The sequence below is a fragment of the Emydura macquarii genome, unplaced genomic scaffold, assembly GCF_026122565.2.
Source record: "Emydura macquarii macquarii isolate MOO-44397 ecotype Brisbane River unplaced genomic scaffold, CSIRO-AGI_Emac_v2 contig_2897, whole genome shotgun sequence".
NCBI lineage: Eukaryota > Metazoa > Chordata > Testudines > Chelidae > Emydura > Emydura macquarii.
Window position 1 is genome coordinate 48,825,001 of NW_027133034.1, and position 19,756 is coordinate 48,844,756.

A 19,756-nucleotide genomic window follows, 5' to 3' on the forward strand; every position below is an offset into this window, starting at 1 on the left:
GCACCTCAAATTAGGAAGCACTTCTGGAATTTTCTGTCTAACCTTTGTAGACCAGATTCTGCCCTCAGTTACACCTGTGCAACCCTACTGTGTAATGGAGGGGAATTAATTGGACCAAATTCTAGTTTTTCCACCTTAAACATAGGGATAATATACTTGCCTACCTCATAGAAGAATTAGGGAAATTAGTATTTTTAAATATATACTAAAGGTGTAAATATATGTGGTAACTCAGCGACTCCTAAACATTTTACTTAGGTGACTCACCAACAGCATTTTGTCTTTTTTTTTTTTTTTTTTTTTTTGCGCAATCCACCCAGGGCCAAAATCAGGTGCTGAGACCCCATGCACCAGGTCATAATGCTCGGAGTGGGGCACCAAGCCAAGTCACATGGGACAGGAGTTGCCACTGTGGGATGAGTGCAGGGTGGGACTGCTTTCCAACAGCCAGGGTCCCGGTCCTCCTCTGCACCAGACCACACAATACATCTTGGGACTGTTTAATAATTGGGCTGACAAATTTACCCTAATTGTGAGCTTAATTATAAGTATATGAAAGTTCATAAGATGTTACAATAACGTACAACAAATGTTTATTGAAAGTGACTGGACCTACTTTCTATCAAGAATGTTATAAACAGGTGCAAGAGAACCAGACCAAAAAACCCAAATTAGTCCAAACATAAAGGACAAGATGACTATGTTAAAATCATGGTTGGCAAAAACAGAAGATGTGAAACTGGAAATTAATGAACCAAAACTGGTGTGTCAAGTATTAGGGCTTAAGAGGTGGACAAAATAATGAGGGAATTGACTATTCCATCACTCACTCCTTTTTTGGGTCCTTAAGGTGGGGGAGGGGGGGAGTTTGGAAGGAAAAAAATGGAAGACTAGATAGAGGTCATTTAACCAAGCTTCACATGGTTGCCAACCCCCACTGTCTCCTGGGACCATTGGTCTTCGTCATCCTAGTCTTGCAGGCTGAGATCTCTGTATACCAAACCTCAGACCTTGTGTAACACTATTTAATGTTGGACAGTAACTGGGTTGTGCTAACACCTTTGGCCCATTTATTTAATCTAATTTAACCAATCAAGATCCACCTCTTGGGAAACACTGTGCTAACTATTAATAATTTCCTATATAAATACCACTTTGGAGGACAGGATTAGAATTCAAAATGACCTTGATAAATTGGAAGATTGGTCGGAAATCAATAAGATGAAATTCAGTAAAGACAACTGCCCAAGTGTAGTACTTTGAAGGAAAAATCAAATGCACAACTACAAAATGAGGAATAATAGTATTGCAGAAAAATATTTGGGTGGATCATTAATTAATTAATTAATTGATTAAATTAAATTAATTGAGCCAAAAAGTGAGATATAGTTGCAAAAAAAAAAAAAAAAGCAGATGTTCTGGAGTTTACTAACAAAGAGTACCATATGTAAGACATGGGAGGTGATTGTTCCAGTCTACCTGACACTGGTAAGGCCTCAGATGGAGTACTATGTCCAATTTTGGGTGCCATACTAAGAAAGATATGGAAAAACTTTCCAACTGTAAAGCTAGTCAAGTACTGGAATAGGTTTCCAAGGTAGGTTAATTAATTTCAATCACTGGAGGATTTTAAAAACCATTAGACAAACCATGTCAGGGATGGTCTGATATACTAGGTCCTGCCTCCACACAGGAGTATGGACTAGATGACCTCTCGAGGTCCATTCCAATCCTACATTTCTATGATTCATTCCATAATGTACATTTATCATAGAAGCAATTTGTAGTCAAAGCATTTACCTAGTGACTAGTGCAGTATTCCTATACCTCAATGCAGAATTCAACTCATGCTGCAGTGGTGGTAGTTTGCAGAAAATAATACTTAAGAAAATGTTGCCTTTTGAGGCAGGTTAAGATTAGCTCAAAAATACTAAAGCCATCAATAATAAAAGCCTCTCTGAAATATCTTAAGTAAGGCTGATTCTTCTTTAGTTTTTAAACATTAGCAATTCATAATGTATTTTGTGAAATCTACTTTGGTTAAGCTGCTTTGTTCTGCTTGGGTGTCATGGCTAATTTTAACTTTCTACAGTTTCAGTGTAAATAGTGACCTGATGTAACATTATAAGGCAATCTTCATTAAGTACTTACAAATCAATTAGAAAACAAAACCATTTTTGCATATATTTTATTTAGTAGGTTACATGCTATCTATTCAGTCTATTTGATTTTCATGTTGGCAATATTTTGCCTGATGTTGTGTTGACAGTGACATATTCAGCCAACTATCAACTTCTTAAAAATGTACAAGTTTCAGCTAGCTGGTGTAAACTAAACATTAAAATAAACTCTTCTTGCTATTAAGATAGAAAGCAGTGATAGTCTTGCTCAGACTACAGCAAGAACCTAAATTATGAACAATTTTTATTTATGAAATTGATAGGTGATTACTACTTAAAGTCTAAGATTTTGTCAATCTTGTTAGGGGAAAGGTTAGCAGTAACAATTTAGGTCAACCTCTAAAAAGGCCTATGGACTAATATTTTAGAATTCATTCCATCAAATCATGCACTTAAGTGAGGAAGTAGAACACACATCTACAGTTAAATCACAATATGCTATTGTCACTACACAACAGTTGGCTCCATAAAGGGTAGTGATAGATGGGATTAGGTGAGGAAGAGTTTGTCTTGTGGGTAGAGGTGTTGATATTGTAAAAGCATCACCAGCAATTATAATACATTCATATTTGTGCTACACAAGTATAATTTTTGCATTGAATTACTCCATCTGGAATTAAATACATCAAAATGGAATACATTGGAAGGATTGTGGGCCTGACGGCATCCAAGTGAAATTCCACTGGCAAATACCAGGCTTGTATGCAGTTGCAACAACTGGATATACATGGTCTGCATAATTGAGCTCTGTGTATATCCGGTGAATAGGGGGAGTGTACTTTCACTCTTTTTATGTATTCTCTTTTTCAATGGATTTTTGTGAATTTGGCTTGAACTGTATTTTCAAAATAAATTGTTAAAATTCAAAATTCAGCTGAAGTTCTCCAGCTGAAGCTGGAGGTTTCAAATGCTATTATGTAGAAGAGGGGATATGATTGCAAGGATCACACTGTTCTTACCCTTTTATACTTACCTGTATAATACTAGTTGATTTCAAGACAATTGGTGTAGGGTGCTGCTAGGAAAATATTACTCTAAGAGCACAGAACCATCGTGCTCATTTTATGCTAAAGTAAAACTCCCCCCTAAACATTTAGGAGACTTCTTCCTATTTGAAAGATTATGTGGAGACCTATCCAATCTGACAAAAAATTAAATTAAACCAACTTCATTGTAAGGGATGAGGTAAGTGGAAGAGATTTGTAATTACTAATCCAAAGCAGTGTGGTTTTCATGAAAGAGAAACCATAAATTAGTAACAAAACAGTAAAATTTCCCCATTAGCATTACAGATTGCACAATAAGCATGTGAATGATTTATAGATAACGTAGTTTGAGTCTACAATTTCTAAATTTCATCCTGAGTGGCTTGAAATACTCCTTTTCTGACTATACATTCTAAATTTATTTACTTGCTTACCTGTTGCAAAATGAGTTCCTGTTGTGAAAGTACAATTAAGAGAGAAAAAAATTCAATCTCAGAGTTCTAAAAATAGAAGACAGGGACAGAATAAGAAAATTGTTACCTCATCCTTCCTGCCAATAGAGATTTCATAAGTATGTAGCAGTTCTTTCAGGTTCTCCATCTGATTGTTGAGTTGTCTCACATGTGCAGCATGTTTCTCTTTCTCTTGTCTCATTTCCAGCTTGTGATGTTCAATAAAAGTCATTTTCCATTTTCTCAGTTCAGTCAGAACATTTGTCTGAAAAGTAAAAGGGTAGCACTAATCAAGCTAGGAAATTATCCTCTCCAAGTCTTTTAATCTTAGAATGTATAGCATCTAATCAGACATCAAACTTTACACTGAACCTTGCATATACAACTCTGTCCCCACAAGCAGTTTGCCCATTACTAAACACATTGAGACATCTAATGATGATAACTTAAATATAACATTTAATTATTATACTGCTGATAAAAGCATATAAGAAAGGAGAAGAATCAAATCATGAAGAGATGATCCATCTACTAAGAATATTTCATTTGGTGCCACAAATCAGTGACACTTGGAAAAGTACCCTTTTAATCTGGGCAGTGGAGCTAACAAGGGAGAGGAAAGGAGTAAAGATTGGGGCATCGGTAACTGAGCACCACTAAGAGGAAGCCACTCCTACAGGGCATTCAGCTTCACTGAGAGGGAGCTAAGCTCAAAGGAGTCCAGCAGAGCCCTTTGGTGTTAAAAATCCACTGAAAGGGAGCCAATCTCGAGAAATTCAACAAAACACGCATGTACAGAGGTTCAAACTATGACCACTCTACAGTGACTGGAGTCTCATTCTGGTGTCTCAAGTGGGTGAAGCTTGGTTGCTGATGGAAGAATACCATTATTCCAATTCCTATTCGATCCATGTTCTTGACAGGCAGTTTTCATCCTGCCTATGCACACCCACAGGGCTTGAAATTTAAGGATCTTTCTGGGAGCACAGAGAAACACACACTTATAGCTGCCCCTCCATGAACAGAACTGATTCTTGGAGTATTTAGTGTTCACTAGTCAGAGGCAAGCAGATAATTAGTCCACCTCTGTGCTAGTACAGTAAGTTTTCAATTGCTTTAGCTAGCAAGCAACAGGAGTTGCATCAATTTCCCAATGTAGTTAGATTATATTTTTTCCTGTGCTACCACAATAGTCATATGCTCATTATAAGGATTTTACATTTAGTACAAATACAATACCTTAAGACTTCCACTCCAGAGATCAAGTATGCTTTCTATCTGGGTCACTTTTTCATCTGGAATAGATAACTCAGTCACTATAGTCTCATCAATCTCTCTTGGACCAGATGAGGACCCTTGTGAAGAAGTGTCTTCTGAACCAACAGGGCGAAGTCCTTCCATGTCTGCCTGAGAAGGCCCCTTTACTGGTGTTAAAACTAGAACTAAAACAAAAAGGTTAAAAGTTGATTCTTTGAAGGGTTTAACTGTTGTACATTCAGGATGCAAGTCAGAAGTTGGGTATACAAAAGGCCTATGTTGTCAGAAGCCTTCCTTCTTTGTGCATGTAAACCCAATTAAAAAGTATGCCTCCAAGGATATGTCTATACTGCATCTGGGAGCATACTTTCCAGCACGGCAGACAGACATGCTAACTCTGCTCAGACCAGCGCACTAAAAATAGTAATATAGCCGGTGCAGTGCGAGTGGCAGCTTGGGCTAGCTGCCAGAGTACAAACCCCTGCTCAGAAACCCTAGGTATGTGCTCAGGCACCAAGCTATCACCGGCTACTCTGCTATTTTTAGTGCATTAGATCTGCTCGAGCTGGGAAGCACACTCCAGCTGCTGTGTAGACATACTCTAAGGAATGAACATCTGTAAAACAGCAGTTGGCTGATAAGTTTTACTCTTGAAAGGAATTAACTATGCTTCCCAAGTCAAAGTACTGTTCCTTTTAAAACCAGAAGCTTTCAAGGTTATTTGTGCCAAAATATAGCATTTTTATGGACCAAGTACATTTGCTGGTGTTGAGAAACTAACTTTACAAGGAAGCAAAAAGATTCCCTTTACTTGAAAGACTTCTTTCAGGAAATCATCTCAAGTGGAGCTCCATTTAAACATCACCCCATACCATTTTCTGAATTGTTTCCCCAGGTATCAAAATACAGCAGAACCCCATTTATCTGATCTAATTGGGACTGGAGCCAGAGCAGATAATCAAAAATCTGGATAAACTGGAGAATGGAAAAGTGCAATACTGTAGCACCATCTAGTGGTAGGAGTGATTACCCCATTCTGGACCTGTACGCGCTGGTTGTTTAAGTAGAGCTGGATAATGGAGGGTCAGATAAATGGGGTTCTGCTGTATCTACATTAGACCATAAGCTTCTCAGGGCAGGGAGCCTGTCTTGTATGTTTGCAATGCACAGAGTATCTTTATTTATACATTTAGGTATGTAAATGGCCTTCATCATCATGTTATCAACATACACAGCATTCCATAAATGAAACACTACAATGGAGTCTCTGTGTCTCAGTTCCCCAGCTATAAACAGAAGAAATAATGCTATCTTTTCTGTACCTTTGATTTGTTCACCTATTTAGGTTTTTATTTCTTTGGGGCATGGAGTATCTTGCTATGTGTTTGTATCGTGCCTAACACAATATCCTAGCTCTCAGTTGTGGCTACTAGGTGCCACTGCGACACAAATAAATAAAGGCCAAAAAACTACCGGAGACTGAATTCAGTGCTAAGTGATAAGAGCATAGACTAAAGATGAAGTCAGACTGGACTTTACCTAACCCAGGAAAGGAAAATATACTTATATCCAAAGAACAACTAAAATATGCAACAAGTCCTCAGAGTTGACAATTTGAAGATGAACAATATTTATTTAAAATAAATTGGAAAGCATATCCATTGGAAGATTTCTGCTGTTATATTTAGAATTGTGATGAGGGACATCCCCACACTAGCCCTGCAAAAGCAGAATGGGCCAGGTGGGCCCAATCAGCTCATTCAGATGCAAACAGGGGGGCTTTAGATTGGAGGCAGTTAACTAGAGAGAGGTTCACCTGCGCAGGAACAGGCAGGACCTATAAAGTCACACTGGGCTGCTGGGAAAGGCTGAAGGAAGGAAAGCAGTAGTAACTCCCTGAGAAAAGGGTTTTAGGAGCTGGTACACTCAGAGAGAATGGGAACTAAAGTGTAGGAACAGGAAGGAGTCCAGGGAAAGAGCACTGAGGACAGAGAGAAGAAGCCCAGAACTACTGAGCTGAGGGTCCCTGGACTGGAACCTGGAAGAGGGTGGGTCTGGATTCCCATACCAGCCACTTAGGGTGTGGCATACACCTGAGGCAGTGAATGGGAAGACTGTCTAGGACTACAGATGTACTGTACCCTGAAAGAGGAAATGTTGAGTGACCTAGCTGAAGTGCTAAGTGATGAAGGAGATGCTGAGAGTCCTGGAGTAAGAGGAGCTGCAAATCAGATGGCTAGACAGAGTGACAGCATGCAAACCATGGAAGGGGGCATCTACCTTAAGAGTTAATCCCCACAGTGATCAGGAGGAGGCACCAGTGTAGTGGTGAGTAAAGCACCCTGTGACAAGAACAAATTCTAATTTTTTAAAAAAAGGTATTAAAAAGTAGCTCTGGATAAAACATCTCTTTTCTTGTACAGAGAAAAGGGAAGTCTCACACATTTGCATTTTACTTTAGTACTCAACCTTTATGTGAATGTGTGTGTGTAGAGAAAAATTTGCAAGATGTTGATTTTTAAAAAAGTGACATGATAATGTCCTTTGTATGTTACAAATTGAGATGTTGTTACAATATGTCAAATATCATTTGGATTCTAAATATTTAGTGTACAGGGAGAGTTTTTACTAAATCTGAAAGGATATATAGAATGGCAGATAAAACAGCACAGACAAGTAAAAAGTAATGCACACTGAACAGATATTTCAGGGAGAGAGGAACAAATAGTCACTATTATCAGTGCAAAGATCCGTTTAAATTGCAATTGTGGTGGGGGAAAAAAGCCAATAAAACAGCCAGGATGTATTAAGGGACTAGAAAAGAGAATTATGTAATTAATATTAGTCTTGAATTCTGTGTTCATTTGAACAGCAGCAGCATGGTAGACTGAGCATAGAGTTGGGAGCCAGGAAATGTGTGTTCTAACCTCAGTCTACCCAAGGCCATGCAGTCAGTTGGCTGGCAGTCTTTTAGGACTAGATTGTGACTACATTATGGCCATTCAGGGAAATAATAGGGCTCCCATCAATAAGGCTGAGTGGGATCAGCTGGGGGTGCCTACTTAATATTCCCTTCCAAGCAGGGGGGTAGAGCTAAAATTATCTCCCTCCAAGCCACCAGGGGTGCAAGGAGTCACTCAAAATTCCTTCCTAAGCTCCTCTTGAGATGGCACAACTATGTACCACCATCAGCCTAGAGACTCAGTCTAGCTGTTAATCTTTCTGGACCAAATTCCAATTTCAGTTACACAAATGCAAGTACAGACTTACTCCCAATTTACATGTGTGTAAATGGAGGTCAGGATCTGGTTCTCACTGTATCCCCATCTGTTAAAATGGGGATAATGTTATTTACCTACCTAATGGGGCTGTTTTTTATATTATTATAATATAATTATCTGTACAGGACTCTGAAAAATGTAACATGCTTAGTATTAGTTTTGGTTAGCTAATCTCAGTCATGCAGACTCAGATGAAATCTGGAAAAAACTACAACAGACAGAAGTATCCCTTCCCCCCAACCCCATATGAAAAGAAATGTAAATGATTTAAAATTTTAAGAAGCCAAAGATTTGGCAAAAATTCAATATATAAAACAAATGGGATAAACCAATCTCTGGCACTCTTGTTTAAACAAAAATGCCAAGGAAGTTAACAAATTTAACAACAAATTTACAACAAATTTAAAGTGGAAAAAAGTACTTTGACACTGAATTTGCTTGTTGAACTCATTTCTAGAATAAAGGTGAGTAATTTAGTAAAAATCAAAAGGAAGCATTTAAACTCAGATTAGCATCTGAAATTAAGATAATTAAAATGCCTCTCATACCACAATGCATAAACTAAATCACCAACTTCGTTTAGGGTGATATACATATCACATTATATGTTTTGCATAGCTTACCAGATGCATTTTATTCTGCTTTCACTCTACTCTGAAGTATTTCATATAGGTAACTGTCAGACAGGATACTAGACTAGATGGACAACTGGTGTATTCCTACATTATAGTCTTACAGGTTCTTATCTTTGATTTTTTTTTTTTTTTTTATTTGTCACTGCAAATAACCTGTCCCCATTTACCTTCATTTCTTCCTTTTCACAGTTAACACAAGCAATTAACTCAAAATAAATTAATTAAAAAATGAATCATGATTAATCAGTTTTAAATCGCACTGTTAAATATTTATAATTTAAATTCTATTTTGGATGTTTTTCTAAATTAAATAGATAGTATTTCAGTTCCTCATACAAATACTCTAGTGCAATCTCTTTATCATGAAAGTGCAATTTACAAATGTAGAAAAAAATAGTGAGCACTGTACACTTCGTATCCTGTATTGTAATTGAAATCTATTTCTTCTGTTTATTTTAGTGCAAATATTTCATATAAAGTGAGCACTGTATGCTTTATTCTCTATTGTAATTGAAATCCATATTTTAAAATGTAAAAAATCAAATATTTATAATTTAAAATGGTAGTTTTGTGCAATTAAAACTGCAATTAATCATTGTTTTAATCGTTTGACAGCCCTAATATATATAGATAATTTGTATATAATACAAATCAGACATTTCCAAAGTACATTCAGCTTGTGAATTTTTCTTCGCCTTCCAGGTTTCTTCTGACATAACAGCCCAGCTGTATGCTTATCAAATTCTTTCCATTTTTACATCCTATCCTACTTCTATTCCACCTTTCCCAATACAATGATTACCCAATACTCCTTCTGCACACACCTTTGATGCCGTGAACGTTAGAGATAGAAACTGTTTTTCTATTCCTAGCTGACAATTTAACAGACCCCTGTAATGATTAAAAGATTGATTTACCAATAATTTACATTCCTTGTAGTACTAGCAATTTAATAGGGGACAGCAAGTCATGCCAAAAACACAAGTGGTTACCATAAGCAGGAAACATATGGAAGAATTTAAGAATAACTCCAACACCTGCTCAAGCCTAATAAAACTATACTGTCTAACTTGTCATAGCAAAGGTAATGAAATCCACTGTTTTCCCAGATGTTACTACAGCTCCTTTTCTATGTTCCTCTAATATCTGACCTTTTCCTGTTTTAGATACAAGTCAGTAAATAGCTTCTGACATGGTGGCAGAGAAATTGAAATCAGATATAAAACTGGAAAGGGAAAAGTAACTGGAATCATGTAAGAATTTTTTTAATACAAATACACAGTATCCTCATCACTGTAAGGGGTAGAGTAAACAGAGATGCCTTGATTAGTTAATGACTAATTTCTCCTGGCCCTCAAAGTTAGGAAATCTGTCCACCTCTGTTTATCCCAAAATAGGATCCACTTACGAAGTAAAGACAATACAAAAATGGTTCATTTCGTGTGAGGCATTTTGTCTAAGGACCAAAGATCTGCCAAAGTTGGGAGTTCCACTCCCCAATAATAGAAACTAAAAATGGCTAATGAGTATTGTTAATAACCAAAGCAAGAATCTCTCAATTTGCATATAGATAAAACCTGTTCTAGCTATGCTAGGAAGGAGAAGACTCCTGGTAACTTTTTTGCTTTCCTATGCAAAGTGGCCCACTACATACTGAGTGGATCAAGAGATGGGTGTGGAAGCTGCAAGTTAGCCAAGCTAGAAAAAACTTGCCGAGAGATAGAAGGTAAATAGGGCAAACCACAAGTTTTCACCTGAAATTATAAACTCTACATTTGTTTATACTGTAAATCAAATATAGCAAGGAAATAAGTTTTGCCCTGTCAAAATGTCTTTCACCCCAAATAAGAAGCTGCACATTTGCTTGCCTTGTGAGTCAGATCTACATCTCTCTACAAGTGGATAGTGTCTTTTGTTCTGTTGCAAACACTAAACATGATGTGCTTATGTACAATCAAAGAATGTAAAGTATTTGTCCATCAAATTTGGAAGATAAAGGATTTTGTTGGTTTTCACTGAAAATAGTGGCACTCTAGGAGTAATAGGAACTGTATGGCACAAGGAAGAAGGAATGTTGAAAGCTATAAACCAGAATTTTTTATTTTAAAAAAATTGCTAAAAGGGGGAACATTCCAATAATGTGGATTAATACTGAAATACAATAGGTAAAATGTATCTTAACAAAAAGTCTAAGAATATGAATTCGTTAAACATCAGTGCCATCTACTGGATACTGATGGAAGGAACAGAGAAACAGAGCTGAAATCTGAGCACCCAAAAGAGAGGGTGGCTATCTGCAGGGAGCCACGAAATCAGGATGTGTAATTGAGGTCATCAGGTGAGACTCCAAAGTTGACTGAACCCACAAGGAAGCTGCAGAATCCCCAGTGCAACAGACACTTGGATCAGTGGTGAAATTTCATGTCAATGATTCCCCTTCTGTTCTTTAATATAAAATAACTGTAGGTTATCTTAGTCTACACTCTCTAGTGTAGTAACTCTCAAGTAACCATTTTAGATTTTACTCCTTTATAAGTCCAAGCAAAGTGGTCTAAAGCAGTGGTCCCCAAACTCTGGAGTGAGCCCGTCTAGGAGGATGTGGAAGAATGTTCAAAGGGGTATGGTGGCGCCCAGGCCAGGCCCTAAGCAGGGTGGGGAGGAAATGCCCCTGGCCCGGCACAGACTAGGTAAGGGAGAGGATTCGGCCAAAAAGGTTTGGGGACCTCTGGTCTAAAAAGATTTGAATGATGATCTTTATGCAATTGCTTTTAATATGCTAAAATTGGTACTTGCGTTTTCAGTGGATTGGTCCAAAAGGGACAAACAGTCAAAAATGTCTTAGAGACAAGTACCTTCTTCCTTCTTGGAGAAATACTGGAAAGGTGATACATGTGTTAGATATTGAAGAACTGATGTTCATAAGTAAATATAATAAATATTAGTAATTGTTCCTTAGTGTAACCGCTGAGCCTAAAGAGAACTCACTTCTCACTGTTTGGAGAGGAATCACCACTGCACAGTTCTGCTGCAAGAAACTTACTGCTCCAGTCTCTCAAGTTTTCAGATCCAGTTACTAAACTAGTAACACGGATATAGAAAACTAAATTTTAGTTCTTAAAATTTCATAGCCTTTGAACACTGGATTTAACAGCACAGCATGTTTGAGTCTGAGTATTTTTCTTATTTGACTGGAAACAATATCTTAAATTTATTTTAAAACTATTCTAACAAAGTTACTACAATTGAAGTTCTACAACTACATTGCATCACCTCTGCAGAGCCACGCTTACGGAACTGAAATGCCTGCTTCCAAAAGTCCCAGAACTATTTGAAAAAACAGTAGCTAATGGGGCCACCTGCACACATACCTCTTGAACAATGCTGTGTTCCATAAAAGATGTAAGAACTGCAATTCCAACTGCCCTCAGTTCAAAATCTAGCGGGGGAAAATAAAACCTCCAAAAATGTGGAGAAGTTGGGCAAACGAGTACTCTGAGAACTCCAGTTATTTAATATTATATATAGCATAGGTGTACATTTTCCAGACAGTTAAAGTTCTAGAACTGTCTTGATAATTTTGCTGTCCTAACACAGCAACAGATAAAAATATATAAATAGATAAAAAAGACCCAATAGGAGTAGAGCAGTGGAAGAATTTTTATTGGAGATCCCCCTTGCTATTCGCATACCTTTAGTCTTCTGAAACTCCACTAGTGCTCAGAATGACAGGCTCTAAGTCTAAACCAGGCATAGGCATTTTCAGATCTGGGTTAAGATGATACTGGAGTAAAACCCCCCAAGTCCGGGCTACAAACCACTAGCATTCCTACCACTCACTGCTAACACTAATGGAGTTGCACTAGTGCTAAATCAAAGTGGAATAATATCTGAAAATGCCTAATATGAAGACAAAGGCTATGAACAAGCAGGATAATGTCCAGAAGTGTGGTCCTAATCAAGGTACCCAATTGTGTCTTACATTTCTTAACTTTTTTATGATAAAGAGAAACTGATCACAGAACTAAAAATTAATAGTAGTTTAGATACAAGTGATCATGACTTGATCACATTTATAATGTGCAAGAAGAATTAAGCCAGACTTGTAACATATATATTTTGTGAAATTGTCCATGTTAAAGCACCAAGCTGAAAATAACTATGAGCCAAATCAGCTGTGAGGAAGAATTTAATTTAAAAAAAGTAAGTGGGAATCATTTAAGAACACCCTATTAGATGCCCCCCAAAAAATCATAAACCCATAATCAAGGGAGAAGGCTGTGCTGGTTAAAAAACCAACCTGGTGTAGAGGGAAAGCGAAGGCAGCGGTAAAAAAAAAAAAAATATACACATACACACACACACACACACACATATATACACACACACACACACACATATACACACACACACACAAATGTACTTATTTAATGGAAGAAAGAGGAAGTCGACAGTGATGAATATAAATCAGAAGTTAGGAATTATAGAAAATAGATAAGGAAAGCCCAAAGACACTAGGAGAAATCTATGGCTAGAATAGATAAGGACAATAAGGAGTTTTTAAAATATATTAACAAAGAACCTCAACAATGGAATTGGTCCATTATTAGATGGAAATGATAGAATCATCAATAATAAAGCAGAAAAGTCAGAAGGGTTCAATAAATATTTCTGTTCTGTATTTGGGGGGGGGAAAACAGTCTTACCACGTGGTGAGACTAACACTCTTCCCATTCCACTAGTATCTCTGGAAGATGGTCAATGGAAGCTAGTAAAGTTAAACATTTTTAAATTAACAAGTCCAGATAACTTGCATTCAAGAGTTTTAAAAGAGTTGGTTGAGGATCTCAGACTGCTAATTTGATTTTCAGTAAGTCTTGGAGCTCTGGGGAAGTTCCAGAGGACTGGAAGAAAGCTAATGTTGTATCAGTTTTTTGAAAAAGGTGAACAGGATGACCTGGTAATTATAGGCCTGTCAGTCTGACATCAATCCTGAACAAGGTAATGGAGCAGCTGATACTCTATTATTACAAAACTAAAGGCGGATAATGTAATTAATGCAAATCATCATGGGTTCATGGAAAACAGATCCTGTCAAACTAATGATTTTTTTGGGATAATATTATAAGTTTGGTAAAAGTAATAGTTTTGATCTAATATATTTAGACTTCTGCAAGGTGTCTGACTTGGTACTGCATGACTTTTTGATAAAAAACTAGAAAGATATATAATGAACATGGCCCACACTTAATGGATTAAAAATTGACTGATATGTCTCAAAATGTAAAGTAAATGAGGAACCATCATTGAGAGGTTCTGTTTCCAATGGGGTCTCGGAGGGATCAGTTCTTGGCCCTATGCTATTTAACATTTTTATCAATGACCTGGAAGAAAACAAAAATCACTGATAAAGTTTGCAGATGACACAAATTGGGAGAGTAGTAAATAATGGAGAGTAGGTCACTGACCCAGAGCAATCTGGATTGCCCAGTGGGCTGAGCACAAGCAAATGATAGGTTTTTAACATGGCAAAATGTAAATGTATACATATAGCAACAAAGAATGTAGGCCATACTTATAGGATGGGGGACTCTCTTTTGGGAAGTAGTAACTCTGAAAAAGATTTAGGGGGATGGTGGTTAATCAGCTAGATGTGAGCTTTCATTGTGATGCTGCGGCCAATGGGGCTTATGTGATCCTTGGATACATAAACATGGGAATTTCGAGAAGGAAGAGTGAGGTTATTTTTTAACCTCTATATTTGGCACTGGTGTGACTGCTGCTGGAATACTGTTTCCAGTTCTGGTGTCCACAATTCAAGAAGAATGTTGAAAAAATGGAGAGAGTTCAGAAAAGACCCATGAGAATTAAAGGATTAGAAAACATGCTTTATAGTGGTAGACTCAAAGAGCTCAATCTATTTATATTAACGAAGAGAAGGTTAAGGAGTGACTTGATTAGTCTAAAAGTACCTCCATGGAGAACAAATATTCAATAATGGGTTCTTCAAGCTAACTGAGAAATGTATAACACGATCAATGGCTGGAAGTTGAAGCGACTCATTCAGACTGGAAATAAGGTGTACATTTTTGATGGTGAAAGTACTTAACTTGGAAAAATTTACTAAGTCATGGTGAATTCTCCATCACTGACCACTTTTAAATAAGGATTAGATTTTTTTTTTAATATGCTCTAGGAATTATTTTAGGGAAGTTGTATAGCCTATATTATACAGTAGTCAGACTACATGATCATAATGGTGATTTCTGGCCAGGGAATCTATGGTTTATCCATATAAATTCTATGGGGATAGAAAGAAGATTGTCAAGTTAATAAATCGGAAGCTTTTCCAGGGGAAGAATGTAACACCAGGGTTTCTTTCATTTGGTTTTGGGTTTTTTTTTAAACAAGCATAAGCTATGAAAGGAGGATCAACAAGCACCTCAATTTCACTTGTTCTATCAGCTGAAATAACTACAATAAAACTTTAGAAATCCTATAAGGAATAGTCCCCAGCAGACTCAAATGGTAGAAAGATAAGTCTAATAAGAATTAAGCTTAATTCTGCTGAGGTAGAGGAATTCCATACCCAAGTGTAAAGATAAATGATTCCTTAAGGGGATGACTTAGCTGTAGAATGTGCAGAAATTGAAGATCGTTGAATGGGGTGGAAGTGATGGGTGAACTGCTACTCACCAAATAAGCCTAAATCATTGCAACAGATAAACCACACATCTTCAGAGGTATTAAATGATCCAGGATAAATTGAATGGAGCATAACAGAGGCTATATTTTGCATTTAGCTCAACAAGAAATGTTTCCATTTTAAGGCAGTCAGTTTGTACTGAAGTAAAAAAGACTCTTCCTGGTTTATTTGCAAATCTACACTTCTGAAAAGAAAACAGGTTGTAAATGTACTGTTGGAGAAGAGAGCCTTGACAAGCCACTAACCCAAATGCCACTTCTGCTGTTTAGACTTGGGGAGTTGCAATCAAGACAAAAACAGAGCTCTATTTATTGAATTTTAAAGAGCATAAATTTAAAAAAAAAAAAGATGAAAAAAGCATGCTTCACCAAGAGCAAAAGTTCTGAACTAGTCCTGAGGATTTAAGAGGTGAATGTTAATCAAAGGATTTTCCCTCTTTAGGATAAGAAAATAATTGGAAGTAAAAATTAGAATTTTATTCCTCCCCACTCCTCCCTTTCAGAACTAATTACTATCAAATTACAAACTCAAAGTTTTTAAAATGACGTACATAAAAAAATCTTAGTTCACTGCCAATGAGGACTGAAGAGAACCAAAGGTGAGACTTTGTCAGTAAAGAACCTAAAGATTCTAGAGTTCCCTTTTTAGTTTGTCAGTTTTAATCAAATCATGTAAGATTCCAAAACCCTATGAATGAAAAGATTGTTTATCTGGAAATATATTTAGCCTAAAGTCTGTTTTTTTCCTTTTCTTACCTGACAATTTAGCAGCTCAGGTTCTATGTTTAGACAGCAAGAATGCCCACACTCAAATACAGAGTTGTCAATTCCATTCTGCACTGTTAGGCATGCAGATACAGTGATGAGCACAGTATAAACTTTTATTAAGGTAATAAATTGGGACAAGAGAGAAACAGAATCCTGAGAGCTGGTCTTGGATGCAAGTTTAAAAATGGTTATTTACCTTCTGTAACTGTTCTTTGAGATGTTGCTCATGTATATTCCAAACAGGTGTGTGCACGCCGCATGCACCGTCATCGGAAGGTTTTTCCCCCAGTGGTACCTGTCAGGTCGGTGCAGGAACCCCCTGCAGTGGCACCTCCATGGCACTGTATATAGAGGCTTGCCAATCCGCCACCTCTCCAGTTCCTTCTTGCCAATTGGCTCAGACAAGAGGGGGTAGGCAGGTGAGTCTTGGAAGGAACATGAGCAACACATCTCGAAGAACAACAGTTACAGAAGGTAAGTAACCGTTTTTTCTTCGAGTGCTTGCTCATGTCAATTCCAAGCAGGTGATTTCCAAGCAGACCAATGGAGGAAGGAGCGGAGCTCACAAGAGTGCTGACTGGAACACGGGTCTACCAAATGCTGCATTGTCCCTGGCATGCTGGGTAATGCCATAATGCAAAGTGTGTGTGTGTGTGTAGGTGTGTGTGTGTGTGTGTGTGTGTGTGTGTGTGTGTGTGTGTGTAGAAGACCAGGTTGCAGCCCTACAGACTTCGTATGTGGGAATGTGAGCCAGGAATGCCACTGATGAGGCCTGAGCCCTTGTGAAATGCACCATGAGAACCGCGGCTAGAACCTTGGCTCACTTGTAACATGCCCTTATACATAAAGTAATCCAGGATGAAATCCTCTGAGAGGGTACTGGAAGGCCTTTCATCTTTTCTGCTATAGTGATGAAGGGCTGATTCAATTTACGAAAGTTTAGTTCTCTCTCTAAGTTCTCTCCTTGAGGCTGTGGAGCTTGGAGTCAGTTTGCTCCGAAAATAACCCCCTCCTTCAAAGGGAAGGTCTTGGATGGTGGACTGCAGCCAGGAACTTCTTCTCATGACCAGTCTTGAAGTCATAGTCCTGCGGAGTCTGCCGCATCTAGTGCAGCCTGTAATGATGTCCTGGCTACAGCTTTTCCTCCTCCACCATGGCTCCAAACTCTGTTTTGGACTCAGCTGGAAGGTGGCCTTTAAACTTCGCCATTGTGTCTCACGAGTTTGAATCTGCGGAGGATCGCCTGTTGGTTGGCGATTCTCAGCTGCAGGCCCCCAGTGGAGTAGACTTTCCTCCCAAACAAGTCCAGTCGCTTAGGCTCCTTTACCTTGGGTGTCAGGCCCTGCTGCCCCTGCCTTTTCTTTTCGTTTGCTGCAGCCACGATGAGCAAACCAGGCCGAGGGTGGATAAAGAGGTACTGATACCCTTTGGAAAGGGTGGAATATTTCCTCTCTATCCCTTTTGCTGAGGTGAGATAGAGGCCAGTGTCTGCCACAATGTCTTTGTCATGAACTGCACTATTTTAATCAGAAGCAGGGCTACCCTCAAGGGGCCCTCCGGAGCCAAAATGTCCACCACTGGGTCTATAGACTCATGAACCTCCTCCACCTGCAGACCCAGGTTTTGGGCCACCCTTCTCAAGAGCTCCTGGTGAGCCCTATTGTCTATGGGTAGCAGGGTGGTCAATGTCCCCGCTACCGTTTTGTCAGGGGAGGAAGACGACAAGGCCCTAAGTTCCCCCTCCACCTCGGTAATGTCTTGGCCCATTGGGTCCTCCATACCCAGGACCAACCGACAAGTGTCTGGTGCCACCTTGGTACCCGGATCTACCACCTCTTCAGTGCCGCGTGCTGTACCAACTGTCCTCAGCAGCACCACCTCTCTGCGCCCACTGGCTTCAATGCTGCACAGCATGGAGCTGCTTGGAATCGACATGAGTAAGCACTCAAAGAAGAATTTTTAGTTTCTGAGCATTTTTAGAAAGATAACCTGCAGGGAAAAAACATCTGTTTCTTATTCTATCACTAAACTTTTCCTTCACAAGGTTTTGGCAGTTTCATACTAGAAATGCCACTGTAAAGAGTCTGTTTTGCCAGACTGAAAACAAATGCATATTTGTGGTGTATATGTAGCTTTAAAGATTCTCAGCTCTCTGTAGACAGACAGCTTGTTGATCTTTCTGTAGTAAACTCTGCAAGAAAGCAAGAGCAATCATCAAGCAAACGGTTGTCTATGGGCCCTGATTCTGTTACCTTTACTTATACCAAGTATTACACACACAGATAATCCTGTTGCAGAGCAAGGTCCTGAACTTGAATAGGATGGCAGCATCGAGGATTACATTTGTTCAATTCTGAAAAAAGTCATACGATGAACCAGAAAATTGTATCCATTGGGACTGATTTCATGGAGACTTGGATTTGAAATCTCTGGTCAACAACTGTAGTATAGTTTGGAATGAGATTTGCTATATAATATTATTTCAAAACTGGTACAGAATTGGGACTATTCCCCCTTTTTACCTTCACAGGCTCAGCAACTCAAGGATTTCTAGCAATTGTTCTAGAACAATCCTAGAATTCTAGAATTTTACAATTGTTTGAATCCTACTGATCAATATCACCATTTTAATACCACCTAGCCCTTTTGTAGTGTTTTTATCCATAGATATCAAAGTGCTTTACAGGGGACGAGTCTTATTATCCCCATTTTACAGAAGGAGAATTCATTGTGCTGGGAAATTTGCAGCCCAGAGAAATTCTTTTGAATTTAAATAATTTGTACCATAGTGAAGTCTCATCCCAGATGTATCTGCTCTCACTCTAATAGGCGCTAGAGAAGAACATGGTATTCTATGACTAAGGTGATGATTAGGCCATGGATTACATGACTTTAACCAATCTCCGTGACGATTTTGGCTCCAGCTGTCTACCCCAGATGCGGCGAGGCTCCGGCTTCATCTTCGCTTCACGGTGACCATAACGTGATTGTCTTTTTTTCCCCCCCATGATTGTTCCATGAATTTTGCTTAAATTTACCATGACAATCATATCCATATCCCAGTTTTTTTTAAGTGTTTGGCTAATTCAAGATAAAACACATTGCCAAATGACATCAGTTTCTACTGTTAATTTACACAGCACTGACACACCCCATAAAGGGGACACCAACACTGTCATTACCTCTTCTCATCCCAGGTTTCACTTCATACTCTATAAGCTTCATAAGCACAGAACTCCACAGACTGCATTTGAACCTTTCCATGACAGCATTAATTGTTCTCAAATATCAGTTTTCAAATTCCTTGTGTCTCCATTTCAGTATCCCCTGCCACTCCTGTGCTCCTATCAGAGGGTAAAAACTTGCCTTCTACCTATTCCCATAGAGTCTTATGTTCAGAGAATTCACTGTGGTCATGCTGAACTGGGGAAAAGCTTTGGAGATGATGCACTAAGGAATTCAGCTCCTCTTATAAATGAGTAAGCATTGCTTCAA

At 38.4% G+C, this 19,756-nt stretch overlaps 1 protein-coding gene across 5 annotated transcripts in view; it reads right to left on the minus strand.

Annotated features, from left to right (window-relative positions):
- Positions 1 to 19,756, minus strand: part of POC5 (POC5 centriolar protein) — a 47,029-nt gene that overhangs the window by 13,242 nt on the left and 14,031 nt on the right. For all 5 annotated transcript variants that reach the window (XM_067569097.1, XM_067569096.1, XM_067569094.1 and 2 more), the window contains 2 exons: positions 4,858 to 5,060; positions 3,707 to 3,883 (listed from right to left, as the gene is read on the minus strand). In XM_067569097.1, coding sequence (XP_067425198.1) covers positions 3,707 to 3,883; positions 4,858 to 5,019 — 339 coding nt within the window. In that variant the 5' untranslated portion in view covers positions 5,020 to 5,060. The remainder of the gene's footprint in view (positions 1 to 3,706; positions 3,884 to 4,857; positions 5,061 to 19,756) is intronic.